Raw genomic sequence first — 18,743 nt, 5'->3', positions numbered from 1 at the left:
CATTCTTAATAGTTTCCTCCCAGAAACATAAAGTGCCATTATTGGCACGCATAAAAATATTTCAATTCATAAAAATTGCATCAGATGATATTATGCAGTCATGGGGGAAAAAGAAAGTACACCCTCTTTCAGTTCTATATTTTTATTTGTCAGGGCAGAAATAACAACTGTGTGGTCCTCCAACTAATATAAAGAAATGAATAACCCCAGGTGACATCATCAACAACAAATACAAAGAATTTCTGTAAAACATCGCTTCAGTTCATTGATGGTTGTGTGTACACAGCTCTCTTCACTATTCCATCAACTTGATTGTTTTTCTTCTTTAGCTATTCAGATGTCAGTTTGCTGCTGAGCTTAGGATCATTGTCCGGTTGCATAACCAAATTTCAGGACCAGCCTAAGCAGCTGCACAGATGACCTCATATTTGTCTCCAGAATAATCTGATAAAATGGAGATCTTTATTGTCTCAGTGACTGTAAGTCTCCCAGGTCCTGGCATTGCAGAACAAGCCCAATTAATGACGCCTCCACCATAACATTTGTCAGTTTGTGGTGATTTTCACCAAACATGGCACTGTGCATGATGAGCAAACATCCCCACCTTGGTCTCATCAGTTCAATGGATATTGTATGAAAACTTTTATGCTTTTATACATAAACATTTCATGTTTAATGTCCTTTCAGAGGTCTGGAGGTCAAATAATGTAGACCTTGTTTTTTTTTTTTTTCTTGAGCATTGAGACTGATCCTTAGACTAAATTTGCTGGCATTTGCTATCCAGACTATCCTGAAGGCTTTTAATTTGTACATAGTTTTTCTATCTGTGTAATGGCAAATTTCAGATTGTTTGGAGATGGCAGTATAACCCTTTCCAGATTGAAGAGCAGCAACAGTTGCTTCTCTGAGGTCATTGCATGCTGTGCTCAACTGAGTGCTACAGAATACCAAACTGACAAAAAAATCTGCTTTTCGGGGGATTAAAGGAGTCTTTCTTTATGAATTGGTGCTTTATGAACTAGTCTTGTGTATTCCATAAGTAACACATACATATAATACATATTAAAATCCTTTTTTTTTTTTTTTGATTGGTGGACTGAACTGACATATTGAAAGATTTTTGTAATGGCCATCTCAGTCTTAGGAATTGAACCCTGTTCAAATGTGTGGTATTTTCACATCATCGCTCCTACACTATATTGCCAAAAGTTTTGGGCCACCCCTCCAAATCATTGAATTCAGGGGTTGGACTCGGCCCCTTAGTTCCAGTGAAAGGAACTCTTAATGCTTCAGCATACCAAGACAATTTTGGACAATTTCATGCTCTAAATTTGTGGGAACAGTTTGATGACCCCTTCCTGTTCCAACATGACTGTGCACCAGTGCACAAAGCAAGGTCCATAAAGACATGGATGAGTGAGTTTGGTGTGGAGGAACTTGACTGACCTGCACAGAGTCCTGACAGAACACCTTTGGGATGAATTAGAGCGGAGACTGCGAGCCAGACCTTCTCGTCCAGCATCAGCGCCTGACCTCACAAATGCACTTCTAGAGAAATGGTCAAAAATTCCCATAAACACACTCCTAAACCTTGTGGAAAGAAGAGTTAGAACTGTTATAGCTGCAAAGGGTGGGCCAACTCCATTTACATTTATGTGCATGTAAAAGTAGATGTCCCAAAACTTTTGGCAATGTTGTGTATCTTACAAGTGATGGGAGCCCACCAGAGAGGTGGTAGTCTGCCATCCAGATCATCAGCAGCACCAAGTTATTAGGATTTCAATAATGAGTCAGGAGCTTGTGTTCTTGATGTTCATGAATAACATTGAAGAATTTTGACCAACGGAAAATATAACATAATTGCAAAGGCTATACCAGCTCAGTCTACCAGTCCCTCTGGCCTCATTTATATAAGGAAGAATAGGAAGACTAGGAAGATGAGCGTGGAAATAAAAAAGAAAGGCAGCCTACTGCAGCTTGAATCAGGGACTGCGATCATCACTGACTTTGATGTGTTCTGCCCCATTGTACTACATAATAATGCAGAACAAATATAGCATGTAGAGACATCATACACACAAACATGTCATGAATAATATGAAAATGCATAATAATAAATCATTAAAAATAAAATAAATAATTAAAAAAGATAAATAAAAAGAAAAAAATAAGAGACCACTGCAAAATAATCAGTTTCTTATGTTTTTCTCTTCCAGGTTCATGTATTGCTGAGATGAACAGTTTTGTTTCATTTTTTTTGTGAACTGCTGACAATATTTTTATTTTTATTTAATAATAACTATAGAGTGTATATTTAAAGGAAATGACAACACATCAAAATAACCCAAGATCATGTAGTATTTGCAGAGCTTTAATAACTCAAATAAAACAAAATGCAAATAATTTGTAAACAAATCGTGTTAATGCTTTGGCTAAATAACATTAAGAAATCAGTATTTGGTGGAATAACCCCGATTTGCATGTGTTTTGGCTCCATGCTCTCCACCAGTTTTTCACATTGCTGTTGGGGAACTTTATACCACTCTTTTTTGCAAAAAAGCAAACAGCTCAGCTTTGCTTGATGGTTTTTGACCATCCATCTTCCTCTTGATGACATTCCAGAGGTTTTCAATAGGGTTCAAATCTGGAGATTGGGCAGTTTTTTTTCCAGAGATATATATATATATATATATTACATGCATAAGTAAGTAACTGAGTGAATGCTGTCTTTAGTGCTGGGATTGGACGGACAGGTGTGCTCATCACCATGGAGACGGCCCTGATCCTGATGGAGGGGGCAGAGCCAGTGTATCCTCTTGAGATAGTCGCTTCACTGAGGGAGCAAAGAGCTATGATGGTCCAAACCCCGGTATACACAGTGCTTTCATTTCCGAAGCTTTTATTCCTTGTGTGGTATTTCCACCTTCACATGGCACTACAGACTATTGTTCATCTGTGTGTGTGTGTGTGTGTTGTGTTTTGTTATTTTTCAGTGCCAGTTCAGCTTTGTTTGTCACGCCATCCTGCATGTGTACCGAGAGAGATTCAAACACAGCCAAGCAACTAGCAGCTGACAAGAGGAGGACATGAGACACGGATATGAATACAGAGCTCATAAAGAGATGAAAACCAATCGGTTTTAGGCATGATGGATCATAGGTAGTAAGAGGGAGAGTTAACTAGGTTTTGTCAGGTCTTGTGCTTTTATGAAGCAGAGGTAAAGACCAATGCTAAAGAAAAGTAGTAAAAAGTAAATGATTAACAGAAACAAGTATAGTAAAGAAAATTTAGGATCATCTCAAATGAACTACTTTTTCAAGTAGCTGGTTACACTTGGCATGGAATCAACAGTCATTTCGGGGGTTGGAAGAAATTTTAAGAATTAAATTGTTGTCATAAGGTTTAAAGAATGTAAACTCACATGCAGTAGAAATGATGAAAGCTTTAGCAAAACTTTGCTCGATTAGGTAAAGATATCTATGCAGTAGTACTGCACAGGCATAATCCAAGCCCTTACTGACACACTGATATACTGCCATGCTGCTAATAACCAAACTTTCCTCCACATAATTCTACAGAATTCTGTGACCAAAAACCACGACCAATGGTGCTCTCAGAACTGTGTGTATCTTCTCATCTTCCATAACCACCTTATCCTGGTCGGTGGTGTGGTTTAGGAGTGGAATTGTACACTGAGCATGAGTTGGAGGAGGCACCAGTCCATAACTATACACATATATTCACACTTTAGGCAATTTAGCCTAATCAGTTCACCTCCTGACCTCCATGTTTTTCGGGAGGTGAGAAGAAACAAGAAAACCTGGAGGAAACCATGGCCATGGAAAAAAAAAAAAAACTTTCATTGACACTTGTGCTGATTTTAGCACTTTAGACCTTTATAATTCTATGTAATACACACGAATACACAGTCTACAGCAATCATCACTTTATTAATAAAGAATCTAATTGAATTTATTTTTGGCTGTCTGTTTTTGAGTAGTGTGAGGTGGTTCAGACTATGTGCTGATAGGAATACTTTAAAATGCAAGAGGTTTAAATAAATAAAAAAAGGTTTTTTTTTAATATATATATATATATATATATATATATATATATTTATATATATATATATATATATATATATATATATATATATATATATATATATATATATATATATATATATATATATATATATATATATATATATATATATATATATATATATATTTGAAGCTCATTTCGTAAACCATGTACCAGTGAGGGATTGCGCAATGATAATAAAGACACACTTATGGTCCAAGCTTAAAGGCAAACATCTCACAGCCAGCAGGTAGCGCTGCCTCGCGCACTTCCAGGAAAAAAAGTTTGAGTGTTTCTCCGTGATTCGAGCATGCGCAGTAAAAGCTGCCTGGCCAGTTTCTCTGGATTACTTACCTGGAAGGTGCATCAGTTTCGGTCAGTGGAGGAAGCGGAAAAAATACCGCGAGCGGAAAACAAATACAAGCGGGTGTCAGTCTCCGCCACGAAACTAATACCGCAGACATACTAATCGAAATTTCTGGCGCTTCATCTCTTAATGAAATAAACATTACGCAGTGAGGAGACTCTGAAAACGTCTGAGCAGCTCCGAGGCAGGAGTGTGTGTGTTTTCTCCCCGCGATTGGCCGTCCTGCGTGACAAGTCCTCCGAGCCAGCTCTCTACAGGTCTGCGTCTTAACAGATCGCTTCGGTGGCGCGAGACTTGCGTGATCGTGATCTCCATAATCATCTGGCAATCAACTGGAGCTCGTTTTTCTCCCCGGAGCGCGTTTACGGTCCTCGCACGTCACTTTCCGCGGTTCGCCGCGTCGCTTTGCCCGCTTTCTCTTTCACTTGAAAGATGATGGGCTTTCTGCGCAGGACGTTCAGCCTCCGCTCACGGAGACGCTTTCGGCCGTCCGATGAGCTCGACGGTGCCGGCCGAGGCGTAAACCCAGCGCTCCAGGCTCACCAGCAGCATATGCCCGCCGTGGTGACCGGAGGCACTGTGGTGCACATCCCCGCCGCGGGCAACAGCAAAGCGGCCATCACGTGCAGAGTTCTGCTGTTAGACGGCTCGGATGTCAGCGTCGAGTTACCGGTGAGTAAGTACACTTTAACGGGTGTGCTTTGGAGACGAACGGCAAAAAAAAAAAAGATCTACTAGTTTACTCCAACTCCATCCAAGGGTGAAATCGAATTGATCGTTGCTTTGCCGCGCTGTTTTATAATTGGCCGCATGTCTGGTCAGCTAAGTGAGGAAAGATAAGGGGCTTGAAAAAGTGCACTATCGCTGACCGTCCGATTTGTTTTTTGTTTACTCATCTCCAAAACTTTGGCCGAGCGCTTGCTGTGCCACTGTGTTTCCCTATGGGCTTCCCTTCCGCTGACAGATGGTGCTCGGGTTTGCTTCCTACCAACGGAGCGAAGGCACTCTGTCACTGATCAACATGTTTATTATATAAAGTACAAAACCTACTCTTGGCTAAGAAATCAAACCCCAGGCTCAAAGATTTTAGCCGGAATTATTTGCTCAGTCAGGTCAAAGTATGTGTTTTACCTTTCGACTTCCGCCTATCAGGGTTACACCTGAGTTAGTCAAATTAGCCAAATAGTCCAGGGCTTTTGTCCTGTAATAAACCCCAGTCTGGCAGTGTTTGTGGTTTCTTTCAGGTGTAGCTTTACCCTTGTGTGTCTCAATAAGACATCTGTAACAAGTACAAACAGAGGTGAGAGTTAGAGCTTTTCTATCTGGTTTTGGTTTTCTCCCAGTAAGAACGTCTATATATATAGTACACCTTTAAGAGTAATACAGCTTTAGTCTAAAAGCCAATGGAAAAGGATACCATATGTGTCTTCCCAGGTACATACTAACTACATACTAACATATTGTGTGTGTGTGTGTGTGTGTGTGTAAGCCCGTGCCACCACAGTGACAAAAAAAGTACAGTTTGGTGTCTTTATTTCTGAGTGTGTACCCACAGATTACCATTTGATTCGAGCATTTACTTTAACACAAAGTTGTCCCTCACAACAAAGATGTTTTTGTTGCTGGCTACATTGGTCGGTGCTGGCTTAAGTGCAGGGATCATGTGTTTTGCTTGTATCGTGTTACAACAGAGCTTGTGTATTTTGTCATGAAATATGTGAATCAGAAACCACAAGTCGTTAGCCATTAGTCTACTCTGGGTGGCACACAGCTAAAGAAGAGCGTTATTTTTATTTTTTTCTGCCAGCTGGCCTAATTCACACGCAAGCTTCAAGAAATATTTAAAAAAAAGGGGGAGAGAGATTAAAGAGATTCAAATTCATTTGTCAAACATGTGTTGAGACTTATCCCACGAGCACTTGAACTCCCAAAGCGTTTTCTGATCTGATCTGTGGTCTATACTTTGTGTTTCGTTTATTTAAAAAGCACGTGAAAAGCAGAAGTGCATATAAATGTTGTCTGTTAAAGCTTAAAATGGGTTACATGATTTACAAATCAAGTACAAGCCAAAACCGTGTGATTTGTAACGATAAAATCTTACAGGATCGCTAAACACAAGAACCTAGGTGAAAGTGAAAGAGAATGACATTAGACACATGGGCTCAGAAATGTCACCAGATGACGTCATCGACCGTTTGCACATTCGGTGAATCTTAATCAACTGCATATCAAAACATGGTGATGGAGGATATTCAGCAGACAAGATGATCAGAGTATAAATCAGCAGGAAGGAAATGGGAATAAATGGAATAACTTGCGTTTTTGTGCTTAATAAAACGGAGAAGAGAGATTAAAATGGAAGAGAAACAAGTGTGAGTGGGACAAATGATGATTAGTGATTTGTTGTTAGTGAAACTGTGATGATCAGGTCATTAGGAACATAGGTTCACGCTACTTAGTGAGGCGTAACACACTGGTCATTGACAAGCAGCTGTACTGAGTGCTGAATATCTCCTGAAAAGGTGCTAGATTTGTTGTAAATGCCCTTGATACTGGAGCATCTCTCTGTATTTTCTTGATCCCATTTAGTCATCCTGTAGAAGGTCCACACTACATCATGGTCATCGTCTGTACCATTGTTACCTTCGCAAGGGTTCCAGGAAATGGATTCAAGCATGCTGAATAAAGCACACTAAAGCACCACCTTTTTCTTTCTTTTTTTTTTTTTGTATGCTAATCTTTTGTTTCTTGTTAAATTTGCATTTTTACACGAATGAGAGTTGATGCAAAGCTTTGAAGGTGGTTATTTGCATTATTCACCTTATTCCTATTCTCACCATGTTTGACTGTGTTATAGAAATGGATGCATGACCTGCTGTAGGTTTTAGGGTGTCCTCTCAGGCCAGGAAGGTGAGCTGTTTGCTCTGCCAAGGCCCTGATGGAGTCAGTTGATGAATGTTAGGATCACAGCATCTAGATTGAGCGCATTCCCTTAGTGCGTAATGGCAAAATGCTGATATTGACGCATGTAGCACGCCTCACTCATTATGTGGAGATACTGCTGTTTATTCGTTATCAGGCTTCAATGTCATAACTGGGAGTGTGGCAAAGAAGAACAATGTGAGCTCCCTTTGCTGTGTTATTTTGACAGGAGCAGATACGGGTAGTACAGCTCTAGAGCTGCTTTACATACAGAGAAAGACGCTGATGTACTTTTAATGGCTGCATCTCATTCTCTTAACGTCTGACAATCAGAGCTTCTGACGATCAGAGCATAATGGAGTGTATCAGCAATAGCAGTAAGTACTCTGCAAGCTGGAATTAAAGCTACCTAAAGCTGAATCTGGTCAAATACCCAATCCTCTGCCACCTTGATGCTAGAACTCAGGCAGGTCTTTGCAGCAAGCACTAAAAAATTTGCCTCCTTCTGTCCAAAATAAAAAAATAGTCAGGATACCTTTAGGTCAGCCATCACACAATTTCTACAAGTTTAGGTTTTTACATCTACAACAGCAGACAGTTTAATCTGCCACTACAAACCAAAACCTAGATATGGTTTTGGTCCAAGGCAGGGTGTGGCCAAACCTCCAGAATACGCTTCACAGAAAGTGGTGGTGAATGCCAGAGACTTCTCCGAAAATATGCAGACAACGGTGTGCCAGTTTTCTCGTCTGCATATCAGGTAGATCAGTGTGTTGCACATAGCAGATGTGAAGCATGATGTAAAAATGCACGACTGATTTGTGATTAAACAAGAAAAGTCTTGAAGTGGGCAGATGTCTCGGAGCCGCTTACTTAATGCGCCGTTGAAATGCTCTAACAGTGGAAACTTAATCTTGCGACAAGGCTGTGTTAATGAATTGAAAAAATTGTGACATCAGAGCAGACGTCAAGGCAACTTACCTTTTGTGTCCCATGTGGTTCATAGGATGGACGTCCAGGATGCAGTGGCCAGATTTATGGCTTTATGATTTTCGCCTGCTGTCTCTTTTATGGATGACACTGCTGCATATCTGACAGACCTAACCACTTTTGTTGTTAGCCAGGTTCTGACCAAACAGGCTATAGTTGAATCTGTTGTTCATGTTGCTACCAACAGCCCCCTGTAGCATAAGGTTTGTATTTATGAGTACTGTCAGTGGTGGGTGCACTAACAGAATGTCTAATGAACCCCATTTCTGACTTAGAAAACAGGCCATTGCCCTGGCTCTCCTGCCGGGGTCACTCAGACTGACATGGTGTGACATGAGGGAGACCTTTTACAGGCTACGAATACGGGGTCACAGTCACAGAGTGATCGGTATTCAGCAAGGAAAAAACGTGCACAAAGAAATAATTCGGATCTGAAGGCAACTTCCCTGGAGCTTCTTCACTTACTATTAGAACCATTTCTACATGCATAACCATCTGTCTTTTATTTCCACACAGTTGCTTTAGCATTCAGAGCACTCGAGCTCCTGTATCTTTATAATCAGCATGGAGTACAGCACTTTCTTAGCCTCGTAAAAAAAAAAAAAATGCTGCATTTGTGTAATAGAAAAGCACAAAATTCAGGTTCACAGCCATTCATTTTCTAAAGAACAATAAATGCTGACAGATGATTAGCTCATGAAAATGTGTGTTCCAAATAAAGGGTTTTTTTTTTTATAAAATTTAGACAAACCTTACAGCAGTCTCATTCTGTACTATACTGCGTGTATGCGTGTGTCATCTGGTTACTGTAGTATTAATACAAAGAAGAAAAATTCCCCCTGGAGCTCTTTGACATAGGAGAGGAATGGTAATGCGGTTCCGTATATGGGCATGTAATTGTTGGGCACATGCCATATCAAAGCTTGAAGGTCAAATGCGGCAGCAATCAGAGAGCAGTAACCACTCCCCTGAGAGTGTCCCAAAATCTCCTGACACAATCACTTGAATTATTTTTCGACAGCTTACATAAAGCAGCTGCGTACTCTCGTAAACCAAGTAATGCTTTGCTTTAACGTGATGCAGCTATTTGTGTTTATTTCTAAAGCCTGAGCGTTAGATACGTAACCTTTATCCCTATATATTAGGCATTGGATATATTTATTCGACTGGTGTTGTGCCTGTGATTATTTGAGAGGCGGGAAATCGATGTAGACGCTGCTAATTATTCTTGCATAATGCGAAACTCCCTAATCATCAGCACTCCAAAAACACACCTGCCATCTGCCTTCAAACAGGCGTCCGACGCTCAAGCAAAACATGACCCGTGATAAAGGACACGGATCGATATTCGAATACCGTCTGCCTTTGTTTATGTTTCTAATCCTAGCAAATTCCATCACGCCACCTCCTGCAGTGGAGAGGAAGTGTGTTTAGGCAACACATTACAATGTATGCAGTTTTATTTCCCAAACAGATTTGCTGTCCTGTCAGTGTTGCACGTTACAAATATCATACTTATATTTCATACAGGAGTTTATTAGATAGTCCTACCAATTAATATAGAGGTTTAGGATGTGATCTCTGGAGACATCCTGTAAATGCTACAGCCAGTGATTTCACATCTTTACCACATCCACCCAAGACTGGACTCGTAGGGTGGTTACGGGGCAGTTTGGTGGTCCTGGTATTCAAACGGATAATCTTTCGATCAGTAGTCCAACACCTTCACCACTGAGCTACCACTTCCCTACATCCATACTTCTCTCAGATTATAGTCTAATACTGTATATAAAGCATGACATGGCAATTACTGGGAACATAATACCATGTTACTGAGAACTGGGACTTTTTCCCCTCAATTATTTGACAAGAGTGAGCTCAGCATTTGTAGGACAATGAGCATGCACCTGTCTTGTCTACAACTAAAGGGGATGCACCCCAAGATAATTCACATGGATTTCACATTTCCTCTGCACCTTTTCCCAAAAAAAAACCCCACAAGGGAAGAAGCTATTTGTCAACATATTGTCTCATCATATTTTATTTTAAAACTTCATAAACTGAAGACTAGATTTCACCAAACATTAAGACTCGTATGAAAAGCGTGTATGTAAGTCTCTAAATAGCAGAGTGAAAGAACTCTAAAAGCAATATATTGTAGGCTTTAATTGATAGCATTTAACACTTCTAGGAACTAAAAGAAGCTTTTATGAATCCCTTCATTCCTCTGTCTGGACTCGACCACTGCTGTGTCACATTATTGGAATACAATGTCTCTTACTGCCCACACACACACACACACACACACACAGAGAGAGAGAGAGAGAGAGAGAGAGAGAGAGAGAGACAGAGAAAGTGAGAGAGAGAGAGAGAGAGAGAGAGAGAGAGAGAGAGAGATGGTAAATATACCCTTTACTCCTGCGAAGCTATTAAATGCCCTCTGGGGTTTAGGGAAAACTCTGGCACTCACCAGATATGCCCATTTATATAAGATCATAATATTTGACAGAAATTCAGTGTCTTTTAAAACCATCCTTCAGCCTACTTTTTTTTTCTTTCTTTTTTTTTTAAAAAAAGGGTAACATTCCTACCGATGCATTTTCTACCAGAGAATTTATTTATTTTGTTTATTTATTTTTTATTAAATATGGATTGCAATATATCAAAAGTACTGGCCCACAGACTATAATGTTCTTTCCATTCTCCCCATGCTGTTAAAAGACCAAAGGCTCTCTCAATTACAGACATGGTACTGAAACACACACACACACACTGCAAAAGCAGAGATCTGGTCATCATTCTTCATTTGGATGCAGAATTAAATAGAGGTTTAGATATTTAATCGGTAAAAAAAATTCTTATATACAATTTATATACCTACAAATTCTCAGTTCACGAACCTGAAGAGGCTGACACAGCAAATTATTCATTCTTGGCCTGTTATTTGTGTGCCAGGTGTTTCAAGGATGTTATTAGGGCATATTCTGGTTTTTATTTTTGGTACCAAAGACCTCATATTAAATTATGCCTGGGGACAAAATTATGCACATATTAAATTCGTCACAAGCAAACCTGTCTTAGTACTGCATAAGGCCTGGTTTATACACCGACATATTTTGAACATGTAAGGATATCGTTTGCATTGGTGTCTTTTAGCATATTTGTCCACTAGGTTCTTGGTTCTCAAAATGGGGTTGGGGGGGTCCCTGAGTCTCAGCCTCAGCCTCAATATTGGAAAGACTTCAAGAGTCTTGAAGTCGTTGTCCAATTGGTTGGATTCTGTGGGATATCCGGGAGACGTGTGTGTTGTGTTTTTTAACATTCCGCCTGGAAAAAAAGCCATCATGCTCTACTTCCCTCAAGGAGGAAGAAAGCTGCATTTTTTCACAAATGTGACAACGAGCAATTATGCGGATCGGGGAAACGCTGGATTTTTACAAATGATGTGAAGTTCACGACTAATTTGACTAAATGAACAATCACTGGTCGCCGGTCTGTTTCTGTAGGAGCATTGACTTTTTCATGTCCCGAAACATGACGCTGAGCAAATTGAACTGTGATTGGTTGATTTACATGTCAGTCAGATGGCTTGGTCAATAAAAGCTGCTGTGGAGTCCTGACCTTCTGTCATCAGTCTGTATAACTGGCTACACAAAACTAGGGGTCCGTTAAAATCATGTGACTATGGTGGAGGTAACAACTAGTATCAAGTTTGTTATAGTTCGGTTATCATGACTGATCATAACTGAGATTAAGCCAAAATTCTGTACTCGAGTTCAGGGGCTTTCTTTTACTCTGCACTAAGGGATACGAAACTGCAAAAGTATCTGAAAGTCTTGCTTTTTGATACAGGAAGAATCGAATCACATTTAACCTTGCATTCATGCATAACTATCCCAATACTTTAGCTAATTAATATGAACTGAGACACTCTTTTTAGCTTTATATGTCCTGCATAAATATATAAATCAAAATATTGCTAGGATCATAAAGTAGAAGTGTATAAACTAGAAAAATGAGTCTATATTTAGAGGTCTGAGTAACACTGTAAACGTCACTTTTAACAACTCAAGTCAGAACACGGCTCAGTATCATTAAAGTAGCCCGTGTTCCTTATTGGTTACTGTTTGCTTGCATGGAGATGTACGGAAGTATGTAAAAGTCCAGATATTTTGGTCATTCTGGCTCTGAACCCTGGCATCCTTTCACACGTTGGGAGCATGGGAATTAAAGATACATGATTGCTAACGTAGTTTTTTTAATCACTTGGGAGATCGCTGTACAGACTACAGGAAATTAGATGACGTTTATTAGCTTTCACAAATAAGCCACTTGGTTATGTAACAAAAGGATAAAGTTGGCATAATACAGCTAGTAAAAACATCTTTATAGCTAAAGAAACAATCTCCGGTTCACACCTAGGGTTCCTGGGCTAGGCTCTGAACATGACAGTGAATTATGTAATGAAACACACAGGAATTCCAGGCATTTTTGTACATTAAATTATACTTGCGAGAAAAAGGCTGGGTTTTTATTTTGTCATGATCGGTTGGAAATATATCTACTCTGAGAATTTCTGAGGTAAATGTACCTCAGATAACACACACGGTCAGAATGTCTGATTTTAGCACACAATCTCGGATCAGATTTCCTTGATAGATTAGTTTCAAAATACAGGTTAGGTGCTGCTGCATTCATTTCACTGTACAAGGTGTAATAACGAACAATGTCTTTATGACAGTGTAGTTAAAGTTGTTAGTTTAACTACATGTTTTTGTAGCAAGGTGGAGCATTTCTATTATTTTCTCAAATGATGTCATTTCCAGGTATGTGAAAGGTTTTCAAATAAGAGGAAGAAGAAGTAGAAGAAGAAGTTCCTTTCTTGTATTATACCATATTTTGGTAGCCGTACTTAATTTATAACTTATTTCTCTGCTAACAGGAGCGAACCTAAGTGAACCTTTTTTAAAAGTCACTGCCAGTGCAAGCTAGCCAGCTAACATTAGATATTTAGCTAACATAACGCAAACTGACCAGATTTCTGAGAGAATTTTTTTTTAGTCTTATTTATGTTTTTGGGCTTTTAGTTTTTAGTATCTATATTTAGATGGGAACTTGACTGGATAGCTGGAAAGAACTCCTATTTTCCAAGATACTTTCCAGCTGCACGTCTATTTTGTGTCAGATTGATGTTTATTATCATAAAGCACATGAAAACAAAGGCTATGAAGATGAAGCAAAACAAAGTTTTGAATGACATACAGCGGGCTTAAAATGAACAAAAGCTACACAATGAGGCATATAGAACCCAGAACTTAGTCGCACTAATCAGGCGAAACGGGGAACAGTTTCAGGTAAAGCATGTGACTCGATCATGTGATGTATTGGGACGTATTTTGCACTACCGTGACACATTCTTCTGAGTTGTTTTCATAGCATAGTAACCTGTTCTGTATCTTTTTTCATTCTTGTAACATATTCTTGGATCTACTCCCTTTTAAAAGCCTTGTTAAAAATGAACGGAATGGAAAAACAATATCCATGATGGTTAAGTCTGCAAAGAAGAAAAAAAACATTATAATATCAAGTTCCTGCATTACGTCATCCTCAACTATCCTGTAACAGTAAGTCATCTTGTGTCATTGAAGTTCGCTGGAGCTGTAGCCAATCAGGAGCGAGAAACAGGAGACATAGAGTTCAATTTTAAATATATATTATATTATTGGGAGAAAAGCCTCCTGGTGGTACAGCGGCAGGATCCCGTGCTCTCATTGCCGCAGCCCGGGTTCGATTCCTGGGCAGGGCGCTAACCCAGCCACTGAAGAGTTAACTCTCAACGCCAGTCCCAAGCCCAGATTAAATGGCAGGGTTGCATCAGGAAGGGCATTCGGTGTAAAACCTATGCCAAATCGAAACATGCAGACCAAATGATCCACTGTTGCGACCCCGAACAGGGAGCAGCCGAAAGGACAACAACAACATATTATTGGGAGGAAAAGAACCGATGGAAATTGCTTGGCATAAAAAGATTTGCACGTTAAAGAAGCATTTGTTTAATTATCAAAAAAGTACCCCAAAGACTATACTGAGATCCAGATCATGCATGTGTATGACAGCAATGCAGACAGAAAGTAAACGAATAAAAAAAGCCACTCCTTATGAGAAAAGAAGTAAGTACTAGAAAGTCATTACTGACATTTCACAAGAGCAAACATATAAACCCATTAAAACAGTCATAAACAGGGGTTTTAAAGACTTGGAAAAAATAGTTGATACTCAATAAAACTTACCGAGTCAGAAATATGTTTCTGACACTGCTGTGCCTGTACACAGAATGCTGCCAGGAATAACAAAATAATGAAACATCAATAGAAATAGTCTTTCCATTTACTGCATATTTAATTACTGAAGTCATTAATAGAGGTGGTGTGCGTTTTATTAAATATTTCTCAATACAAAATTTCGAATTCGTTCTCGAAATAAATAAAATAAAAACACTTTGTTGCGAAATGTTTGAAAAGACTGTATAGAGCTGTATTTATATCAATATAGAAACTAGTTTAGGGTGTGCTCACACCTCCAGGGCTGGGGTTCGATTCCTCTCTCAGCTGTGTGTGTGTGGAGTTTGTATGTTCTCCCCGTGCCTTGGGGGTTTTCTCCGGATACACCGAATGGGTGTGTGAATGGGTGTGTGATTGTGTCCTGTGAACTGGCATCCTGTTCAGGGTGTCCTCTGCCTTGTGCCCCGAGTCTCCTTGAATAGGCTTCCTGCAGCCTAATAAAATAAAATGAGTGGTATACAGAATGGATGGATTGATGGAAGAAAAATAATTGTGATAAATTCTGCTTGAAAAAATGATGATGATATAATGGTTTTGTCAGATTACACACCCTTTAAGAAGAACCTTATGTAAGAGATATATTATATTCTGCTACTACTATCTAGCTAACTCAGATTTTCGGTGTTTAGTTTATTCTGTGGTTGCGTGCTGTTTATCATTTCACAGAATGAGTACAGATACACCGGAGAATCAGCCATGCAGAAGTGAGAGCTGAGGTTTTGTGCTTTTGTCTGGTACTCGGTGTCTCAGACAGTCGCAGTGATGTGCAATTAAATTACTTTATTCAGAAATACTGAGTAATCGTGAATCCCAAACTGTGTACAATCATACTAAATAGCAGAGCACTATACAACTGGTGTCATTGCAGGTGAGGTATGATACTTATTGTGCATTAGTCACAGGCTTGAATTCTATGAAAAGGTCTGCACTTGCAGCCATGAGGTTAATAACAGCAGTGGAGTAATAGCCACTAAGCAGAGGAGGTGTTATGATTTTGGATCCTTTGTCCATCCGTACAAACAATCTTTTCCTGAGTGGTAACTCAGGAACGAGTGAATATCTGCCGGATTATATGGAATTCATTTTAACCGCAGATGAACTGATTGGATTTTTATTCCCAAGGTCAACTGTCTGAAATGGTTTTTCTTCACTGTCTTCCTTTGTTTTGAAATGTATTTTAAGAGTATTTAAGGCGTACACGGTTGTGACAGGAAGGACTAGATTTCCTTGATGCCCACTGCATCCTGTCCAGACTGGCTTGTAACTACTGGTTTCTCTGGTGAATTGAGCCAGAGGATTACGATCCTCAGTTATCACATCACAGCCACCAATTGTAAACCTTGGCTTATTCCATATCTTGGCGCAATGCGGAGATAAGTCACTGGGTGTTTTATACTGATCCAGGATGTGACCTGTTTTATTAGATCAGGCTTAATGGTTTGATCATACAAGGGCACTGTGATGGTGAGGAGGCAATGAACAATCAAGCCGACAAAGGAGGTGCACAACTTTGCCTTTGATTACAACATAGTGTAGAGTCACCATAAACCTTGAGTCATGAGTCCTAGAACATATAGTATTTATTTACTGAGCCTAAGCATACATTCAGGATTTAAAGCCAATTCCTAATCCCAGTTTTTGTATGGATTTTGTTTATGTAAATTGCATCCTTGTAGTGCAACTGTGTGATTGATGAGTGTGAATAACAAACTCCTTGTCATATTTTTCTGCCTTAGTTCATTTGAATGCTGCCTCATTTGTTAGTCTCTGAATGGTGCGTCAGGAAGGTGTCATCATGCAGTCATGTAAATGTTGTGTGTGGCTTATACAAGCCGGTTATGCCAGGCCCCACTAAAGCCTGCTGAACCCTCTTGAAAACATTGTCATACTCCAGATCTGTGCTTAGCTTTCTCTTACATTTGTGTGTGTGTGTGTGTGTGTGTGTTGCAGAAAAATGCAAAGGGACAGGACCTGTTTGATCAAATCATGTATCATTTGGACCTCGTGGAGGCTGATTATTTTGGACTGCAGTTCATGGACCCGGAGCAGGTTGCGGTGAGTGCTGATCTATAAATAGGCCTTTTTTTCCCTTTTTTATGTGTGTGTGTGTGTGTGTGTGTGTGAGAGAGAGAGAGAGAGAGAAAGAGAAAGCGAAGGAGGTACTGAACTTGAATCTAAAAGTGTGTGTGATGGAGCCACTCCACATCAATCAGAGCAGTGGCACTTTACTCCCTCACGGCTTTGTGCTAACTTGTACTGTCTCTCTCTCTCTTTCTTTCTTTCTCTCTCTCTCTCTCTCTCTCTCTGTCTTTCTTTGTCTCTCTCTCCTTCTCCTTCGTTTTTTTTTTTCTACAGCTCTGGCTGGATCATGGCAAACCCATAAAAAAGCAGATTAGATGTAAGTCCACCACACACACACACACACAGAGTGCAAAGGTATTATAGTATGGAATGGTTGTGTGATAACAGGTGTCTGATGTCCTTTGGCTTGTTATCTTGGGTCATGGTGATGTATCTTACGAGTGGGTGTAAGAGTGTTTACTTTGTGGACGGGGCAGAAGCCAGACCCAGTAGTGCAAGCTTAGACCCCGCCCACTGCAGGTAGCTGGAAGTTGAAACAGCTGGCCGGTAAAACACAAAGTGGCCTTTAATGTATACTTTAAAGTATATATAGTAAATGCTTTACATTTTATATGTATTTTAATAAATCAAGCATGTGGTTTAAAACAGGATATATTTGCCACTTTTTATTGATTGGTGACTTATTGTACTTATACATAATGTGTGTGTACAACTAGAAAACAAAAATGACTACTAAACATATATTAATGGATATGCTCTTAATAACACTAGACGATGCTTTTACTCAGAAACTACATATTTAGGAGTCTTTCAAAATGCCTTAGCAAGGAAAACCCTTGAAGTGAAGTGCCTCATGTAGCTGCTGGTGTTGACACAGTTGAAATACTTCAGCTGAAGATTCTTCTGTTATAATACTGTAGGACCTACTAAAATATCTTTCTCTACCTACCTTGTCATGTTCAGCTCATATCAGTAATCTATAGTCTTTGAAATATGTATGCTGTCTTTTACCGCCATGGTGAGTGGAGAGTGTTGTTTATAGTAAGCACCGGGTGTCTACCATATAATAGTGTTTAAGATATAGAAATTCAATTGGAGATTTTTATTGATTCCATGCAAGATCCCATCAGGCTACATATTCGACATATGCGTATACCTCTGAGCGCTTGTCTACCTCACCTAGCTCACTGTTCTTGGCGCTTCTGCATATCCTTTAGTTATTAAGATTTTGTGCAATAACATTATGAACAGTTTAGAAACATCTCAGCATCAAGAACACACTTTTTTTCTTTTAATCCTTACACACTTCTATTCTATACAAGCTTCAGATTGCTCTTGAGTCATACTGGAAGTGTGAGCGAACTGACGTGTGTCTCTATGACAACTTAGTGTGGCCTTGGGTTTAGATTTATTTTTTTTCCCCCTTTTTTGTTTCTTTTCTCTCCTTACACGTGTCTGTCTTTTGATGAAAATCTCATTTCAGCCATACTTTTTTTTCTTTTTTTTCTTTGCCGTGTTCATACAGTCATTAAGCCCGGTTCTGTTCTGCCTCCGGTTCCCTCTTTCTCTCTCTTTTTCAGACGGCCCACCATACAGGCTGTTTTTCAGGGTGAAGTTCTACTCATCAGAACCCAATAACCTTCATGAGGAGTTTACGAGGTAAAAAGAAACACAGGGTTAGACTGATGCAGTGTAATGTGTTATTTGAAGCAGAAGGTGTTTATTGAAATATTTGTGGATGCGGGCAAACTGATGATTTATTATTTATATTATATTATTTGTATTATTGCATTAATATATTTTTCATTGTTTCAAGAATGCAAGTGGTGTTCAGTGGAATAAGACAATTTCACAGAAATCTGGATTTAGATTTAGTAATTATTAAAAATGTCTACAAATCACTGGAATCAACATACACTTTCTTCATATTTATGTTAAAATTGTATTTAAGGTTTTTT

The 18,743-nt window shown here is 39.3% G+C and overlaps 2 protein-coding genes across 4 annotated transcripts in view; both read left to right on the top strand.

Moving 5' to 3' along the window:
- The window catches only part of ptpn3 (protein tyrosine phosphatase non-receptor type 3), a 39,550-nt gene extending 35,590 nt beyond the window's left edge, over nucleotides 1-3,960 (top strand). The window contains exons 25-26 of the mRNA XM_058376460.1: nucleotides 2,734-2,869; nucleotides 2,994-3,960. Coding sequence (XP_058232443.1) covers nucleotides 2,734-2,869; nucleotides 2,994-3,074 — 217 coding nt within the window. The 3' untranslated portion in view covers nucleotides 3,075-3,960. The remainder of the gene's footprint in view (nucleotides 1-2,733; nucleotides 2,870-2,993) is intronic.
- Nucleotides 3,961-4,402: 442 nt separating this feature from the next.
- Nucleotides 4,403-18,743, top strand: part of epb41l4b (erythrocyte membrane protein band 4.1 like 4B) — a 29,271-nt gene continuing 14,930 nt past the window's right edge. For all 3 annotated transcript variants that reach the window (XM_058376639.1, XM_058376640.1, XM_058376641.1), the window contains exons 1-4: nucleotides 4,403-5,122; nucleotides 16,654-16,758; nucleotides 17,059-17,101; nucleotides 18,366-18,444. In XM_058376639.1, the coding sequence (XP_058232622.1) occupies nucleotides 4,883-5,122; nucleotides 16,654-16,758; nucleotides 17,059-17,101; nucleotides 18,366-18,444 (467 nt within the window). In that variant the 5' untranslated portion in view covers nucleotides 4,403-4,882. The remainder of the gene's footprint in view (nucleotides 5,123-16,653; nucleotides 16,759-17,058; nucleotides 17,102-18,365; nucleotides 18,445-18,743) is intronic.

This window comes from Hemibagrus wyckioides, linkage group LG23 (assembly GCF_019097595.1).
Source record: "Hemibagrus wyckioides isolate EC202008001 linkage group LG23, SWU_Hwy_1.0, whole genome shotgun sequence".
Taxonomy (NCBI): Eukaryota; Metazoa; Chordata; class Actinopteri; order Siluriformes; family Bagridae; genus Hemibagrus; species Hemibagrus wyckioides.
Note: the sequence above shows the minus strand (reverse complement) of the source record. Positions and strands in the feature narration are given on the sequence as shown.